Source organism: Etheostoma spectabile, chromosome 3 (assembly GCF_008692095.1).
Source record: "Etheostoma spectabile isolate EspeVRDwgs_2016 chromosome 3, UIUC_Espe_1.0, whole genome shotgun sequence".
Classification (NCBI taxonomy): domain Eukaryota; kingdom Metazoa; phylum Chordata; class Actinopteri; order Perciformes; family Percidae; genus Etheostoma; species Etheostoma spectabile.
The window spans coordinates 882,017-889,049 of NC_045735.1; the positions used below are offsets into that span (position 1 = coordinate 882,017).

Genomic DNA, 7,033 nt, shown 5'->3' on the forward strand with positions numbered 1-7,033 from the left:
TGTGCTCTACAGATAAAGCTGCCTTGCCTTTCACTATCTGGAATAAAAAAATAATAAAAAAAACACAACGACTATGTTTTATCACTGATGGAAACCGTGCTTGATTTGTCTTTGTTGTTTTTTGGTGGCAGCATCAGAGTGTTAACGTGAGTCTGAAGCGTGAGACGCTCACCTTCTGTGCGCCAGAGAAGGCGTGATAGAAGCAGGATACATAGGTCATAATGGCCTTCTCATCCGGCCGCAGCGTACCCACGATGTCTACGCATCACCCAGCACCCAGCAGCACAGAGACAGGAGGACGGAGAAAGGCAAACAGAGAGAGAGAGAAAGAGAGAGAGAGAGAGAGTGTGAAGCCAAAGCAACCCAAAGCTTCATGGTCGCTACAGGAGGTTAGAGCAAAGGGTTGGGAAGAGAGAGAGGCTCCCTCTTAAGGTCCAGAGCTCCAAGTTCTCCTGCTATTAAAACCCCCCCCCCCCCCCCCCCACACTGAAGGCAGGGGGAGGGATGTCAGGGTGGGGGCGGGGAGAGGAGGAGGAGGACGAGTGTCCTCCATAAGAGAATTGAGGGACACTGGAGCCACAGGTTCGAGGTTGGGACACAAACACAGCTGCTGAATGGAGCCCGTTAATAACAACTCTACGTCGGGAGAGTCCACTGGGATCATTATTCAGAGAGGTGGGTTGGTTCTCTTAGCTTGGTTCATTTAGCAGGTGAGAAAAAAGTGTTCGCTGTAAATCTTTGGGTTTAAACAGATAATTTGGAGAAATAATTGTGGGATTGAAAAACTAAACAGAATAATCAAAAAGGAATATAATCTTGAGTTAAATTTTTTTGTTTTGTTTGTTTGTTTGTTTGTGTGCACGTGAGCGTTTGTGTCCCAACAAATCCAGTGTCCTTGCTGAGGCTCAGGGCTTCGCAGCGCTGTCGAGATAGAGAGAAAGAGAAAGAGAAAGAGAGAGAGGCCATGCTGGACAGTAAAAAGCACATCGTTAGTAACGGTGGGGGGTGGGGGGGGGTTAGAGGGTACCTTCTGTGCTCCAGAGAAGGCATGGTAGAAACTGGACACATAAGTCATTATGGCTTTCTCATCTGGACGAGCAGTGTTCACAATGTCTACAAGGGGGTGAGACCGTGGTTATGAACACACACTCACACATATATATATATATATATAGAGGCAAGCCACAGGGCGTGGGATTAAACACAACAAGACACACGTTTACGAACATGCACTCACATATGACACACACAACCAGAGGGCATGTGAATAAACACAACAAGACACACACACACAAGCCAGAGGGCATGTGATTAAACACAAGACACACATTTACGAACATGCACTCACATATGACTGACACACACACACACACACACACACACACACACACACACACACACACACACACACACACACACACACACACACAACCACAACACACCACACACACACACACACACACACACACACCACACACACACAGACCCAACACACAAGCCAGAGGGCATGGGTTAAACACAAGACACACATTTACGAACATGCACCTCACATATGACTGAGACACACACACCACACACCACACACACAAACACACACACACACCACACACACACAACCGACCCATACACACAAGCCAGAGGGCGTTGTTTAAATACAAGACACACATTTACGAACATACACACATGCATGCGCACGCTCGCGCACACACACACACAAAACAGAGAGAGAGAAGGCTCCATCGATCCTGAAGAGGAATGCCTCTGATGGACCACAGCAGTCACATTATCACATCAACACTGACTGTAGGGGAAGTAAATCAATCAGAACAAACCATACCGTGCTCTGATATGACTGTGATTGTGCTCCTTATCAGTAACCCCCCCCCCCCATCTCCCCTTTCAAGGCTAAGCTGTCAAAATAAAGGCCTAAATGCCTAAATGCCAATAGTTATGTAGACAACAACAAGGTGTTTAGATTGGTCTGTGTTACAGTTTGTCTACAGCAGACAGCACCGCTGACACGTTTATAATCAGCTGTAACATCGATGTTCTTCTACTGTAAATTGAAGTATAATGCAGACACTAAGTGTATCATTTACATGTGAAAAGGTCTTGGTATAGAAGAAGAAGACAGTGCATACAGTACACAGCATTATTCAGTAATAATAACAGAAGAAAAAGGAGGTTTCAGGCCTACCTTCTGCGTCCAACATCTTGGGGATGTCCAGGTGCTTCTCAGCCACCTCGAAGGCGTTGTTCAGATTGGTCACTGGGTCATCCTGAACATCCAATCACAGCGTCAGAAGACAACAAACTTTCTAAATTCATGTTTGTATTGTTAGCGAGTTCAACACTCTGAGGTCTTTTTTTTTTTTAAAGGACATTTGCACATAACCCGATACCCATGTGTTTCATAACAAAATACACAGAACAAACACAGCTTTCTGTGTGATGAGGCAACGTGTAAAGAAATAATATTTGGCCTTTTAAAGCTGAAAAGTCGATGTCTTTTTGAAATTTCTCACATATCTTGTGAATACAAACCTAAACTCAATTGTTTTGGTGCTTGGAATGAGTTTACAAGTATTGGGTTCAGAAAAGTGTTGTAATAGATGAAGAAAACAGTCAATAAATGTCAATAAAATTTTGTAGAATCGCTTGGACTATTATGAAATTACTGTTATGTACAGTTTAAGTTTTTTTAGGGTATTTTTTTCCCCTTTATTAGATAGTGACAGAGGATCGACAGTAAGGTGGGAGAAAGATGAAGGATAACACGCAGCAAAGGGCCGCAGGTCGGACCCGGGCCGCTGCTAAGGACTACATGGGCCGCACGCTCCTACTGTGAGATGGAGGTCGCCACATGTATAGTTTAAGTTTAATTTTATTTCTGTAGCTTAACTCAGATCATCGGTGCAATGAAATGTATTTGACGACAGAACAGGTCAGCTCGGCAATAAAGACCCTGGTCGCATAAGAGCACGAGTCATATAGAGATAAAATAAGATGAAATTACAATAATATGCAAGATAAAATGGAAGGAAATAAATGACAATATAGCACTATTTACATATATGACAAGGGGATTTGTCTGAATAATGTCAGACCTAACTAGTAGTTTGCTTCAAAATACACCGACTTTATAACATTTGGGTTTGGAGGGGTCTTAGTGTTTATGTCTAGTAGTCGTGTGAGAGTGCGAGACCGTGTCTACCTTTCTGAGGCTGTCGTAATCGATGAGATCCGGTCTGTGTCTGTGGATCAGAGCGTTGAAGGCGAGGCCGTCCTTCCAGCTGTCGGAGAGAGAAGAGGAGTGAGGGTGAGGAAGAAGGGGTGACGCGTAACATGACAATCAGAAATCCCCAAAGCCAGTTCTCATCTGCATGAGGGAGGCAGAGCGGTTTAGATGCCCATAATATTCACTCTGGTTGTGACTTTAATTTTTATTTTATTTTTTTATTAATTCAGGACAACGCACATTGACGCACAACAGTACACGTAAATGTGCCAGATTGTAGCATGAGGGCTAATTTCCCTTCTGCAGTCCAATAGGCAGGTTGGGTTCAATTAAATGAAAGAGCTTGTGATAGACCGGTTTTATCTAGGCCGATACATCAGGCCGATAACTGCGTTTTTAACGTGCATCAGACGACACGCGGCTGCTGCATTTGCAGATAGTTTTCCCCCGGCATTATTTACAGACAGGCGTCCACAAGCAGTTGCTGGAGACCCCCCCGATGGGGAAATAAGAAACACGCCCCAGGTTCCAGGCTGGATCCATGTACCAATCTACAGACAAGATAAATCTCTGCCTTCTAAGACAGAAGGACTGGTACCGTCCTATTTTGACCCACCAGAGACAGATGCACGGGGACATGGTTGTCTCCAACCAGTCTGAGGGAGAAGATGAAGTGTTTTGTTTAAGATTATAATGTTTAAGGCCTGGTTTCTGCTTGGGGGGGGGGCACGGGAATATAAGGACCTGTATTTGCTGTGTAAGACACACAGAACTGTGGCCACTCTGTAACTCCGTTCATTGTGAAAGCTGTTCTTGTCATTTGATTGTTCTCTCGAGAAAACGATAATTCAGTTTGCAGCTGGTCTTTATTTTGTTTTAACAAGGTCTCTTCTTCAGCGCGAGTTCCTCCCTCGCTGTTACAAGGAACTTCCACAACAAAACGTTCTCTATCTGCAGCACTACTTGATGAATGTTACGTATTGGCCTTCGGCCTGTGCAACAAATCACATTTTTAGAGCGATTTTGGCTCCTAACGATAACAAAAACAAGGTCATTGAGAAAAACTATTATTTTGCACATTACATTTTTAAATCCACAAGTAAGCTGTTATTTTGTCTTGTGTTCTGAATGGAAAAAATAAATTCAACAGGTATGAAAATGGTGTCTTAACGGGTGATTTTTTTTAACGGTTAAAACATTTTGAAGTTCAATAAATGCCACGCCTTTCCAAAAGTCAATAAGTAATCATGCTAAATAATCATAATTTTAAAAATAATCATGATTAGTATTTTTCCCCTAGCGCACAGTCTTTTGGGTTGCTATCTTCATTGACACCAGATAGAAGCGTCCACTAAAGCGAGCAAGAGGCAGCATGAGGTCACGATCAGTTACATCCCAACAGAAAGCTGCTGCAAGGGCAAAAGTCCTTCCTCACCTTGACAAACAATAATCTCAACACAAGGTTCGCATCCTAGACCTGGTCTAGACTAGCTGGAGCGTGTCTGCCTGCAGCCTCTCGGTCACGAGTAAAGGTTTTTACATATGACTTTGTATATACTGTATACAGAACACCACGTGAACACGCACCGCAAGCAACTGGATAAAATGCATGCGTCATGTTTTACTGACACAGCAGTTTGAGTTGCTTCATGCAACATGGCCCAGTTTCTCCAACAGGGGGCACCCTTTTCTAAACAATGGGAGTAGTTTATTGGACAGCAGTGAGCTTTCATTCAGCATTGAACAGTGTTCTGTACAATACATTCTACATTTACTCACATACGACTAGGTGTGGTCATGCTGCTCCAAGACAGCCGAGATGTGTTAATGAGTTATATTTTGGTTTGTGTGTTTAATAGGCCGCAATATATATATATATATATATATTTTTTTTTTTAAATACTGGCCAGTTCTGATATCATGCAGACCGCAGCTAACCATAAACACTTTAATCAGGGTTTCACTGGAGACTGTCGCTGTCCCATGAAGACCTCAAAGCTCTTTTAACCCTTGTGTTGCCTTCCAGGTCAAAACTGAAAAAGGAGTATTTTTTGGGGCTTTTCCAATGTTTTTGTAGCTTTTTCTGATTTATTTGTCACTTTTTCCCAAGCTCTTGTTGCTTTTTTAAAAACCCGAGCTGGTTTAATAATAGGTTTTACACTTATTCTTGGAATTCATGGTCAACAAACCTCATTTATATCAAATTATACATAACTTTTTAGTTAAAAAGGCAGAAATTATGAATTATTTTGACTAATAGTTAAGATCAGAGGATGTTGAGTGGATCACAGATGGGTAGATGTCAACGTTTAGTCCGGATACTGTTTTGAAACCATTCAACAAAATAATTCAAATGCTAAAAGACTAAATAAAACACCCCAAAAAAAAAAAGTTATTTTGGGGAAATTCGGTTAAATGAAATCCATATTTCTGATATAAAAAAGACTTTGAAACGGGTCAATTTGACCCGAGGACAACACAAGGGTTAAAGCATTTTCTAACCTCAAGATGAACTGAATTCAAAGATTATCAAAGAACTTTTTGGTCTTTAATGTGATGGAAACCGGCACAGAAAAGTGTGTGTGTGTGTGTGTGTGTGTGTTACCTAATGTGGAAGTTCTGCACGTTGACATTCTTGTAGGGAGCAGTCTTCCTCTGGCACCACAAGAGAAGACCCTCCTTTGCAGAGGTCTCTGCATTGCACAAAAGGAATTGAGGAGAAGAAGAAGAAGAGAGGATCAGCAACAGAAGAAGAAGAGAAGAAGGAAATGAGGTGTGCATTAGTGTGTGAAGAAATGCATCTTCATTACACTGAACCAGCATCTTGTTTTATTCCATTACCGGTGCTCAGGCAGCGAGAAAACAAAACAAAACAGCCGTCTGTTTGTGCTAAATATAAATCAGAGGGACTGAAAGTACCAGGATGTTTATGTTTACTGCATGGGCCTGAACAAACATCAGAAACATATCAGTAAGACAGAGAGTAAAAGATATGACTCAATGTTTCTCATAGTGGTCCACACCCACCACAGCTAACGCACACACGGTTCTAATTAGCCACCACGGCGTCTTTGCAGCTTCAACTGAGTCAACATTTATCAAGCAGAACCAATGCAGAAACAACAAAAACACACACCGCTCTGTGGAAGTGGAGCAGGATGAGGATTTGTTGCTGTTCTGTTTCATAACCTAAATTCAGCGTCCTTGGGTTTTAGACGGCTGGTCGGTGAGGAGGATTCATTTGAAGTGGTCACCCTGGGACATGAGTGTGTGTGATGGGAACCAAACGGTCACGGCCACTAAACCGATGGAGAGATTATTCGATAATGGAAAATGACTTTAAGTTGGAGACTTAGTCTGAGGAAGTTCCAATTACGAAGTAATGTTTTCATTTGAACCAGGTAATTATATGTTCTTCTTCACACTGAATTAGAGGATGAACCCCTCGAGATGCACCATCCCGTTATAACATTTGAACCAAAGCAAACGCAGATGTGGCCGATGACAGGAAACCAAACAATCCAACAACAACAAAAATACAATGTAGTAACATCAACAAGAACACAACATTGCAGAATGAAAAAATAAAGTAGGACTGCCAGGCTACATATGATTCTACACATTAATAATAGACTAATAGACTAATAAGAGATCCTAGCAGCAGGTCTAACAGTGTTCCCAGCACAGGGTAGTTTCACATGGGCAGTCTTACTGAGCAGCCGTGCACCTGTTTTTATATCTTGAATGTATTCCATCACTACTCAACCATGATATTCTGTGTGTGTGTGTGTGTGT

At 42.3% G+C, this 7,033-nt stretch overlaps 1 protein-coding gene across 6 annotated transcripts in view; it reads right to left on the reverse strand.

Annotated features, from left to right (window-relative positions):
- The window catches only part of actn4 (actinin, alpha 4), a 73,561-nt gene that overhangs the window by 17,036 nt on the left and 49,492 nt on the right, over positions 1 to 7,033 (reverse strand). For 3 of the 6 annotated variants that reach the window (XM_032507380.1, XM_032507373.1, XM_032507378.1), the window contains exons 5-8: positions 5,844 to 5,931; positions 3,215 to 3,293; positions 2,198 to 2,279; positions 173 to 258 (exon numbers count right to left, since the gene is read on the reverse strand). In XM_032507380.1, coding sequence (XP_032363271.1) covers positions 173 to 258; positions 2,198 to 2,279; positions 3,215 to 3,293; positions 5,844 to 5,931 — 335 coding nt within the window. Of the gene's footprint in view, positions 1 to 172; positions 259 to 1,027; positions 1,114 to 2,197; positions 2,280 to 3,214; positions 3,294 to 5,843; positions 5,932 to 7,033 lie in introns of all 6 variants that reach the window. The other 3 variants (XM_032507379.1, XM_032507372.1, XM_032507374.1) reach the window with 1 other exon arrangement.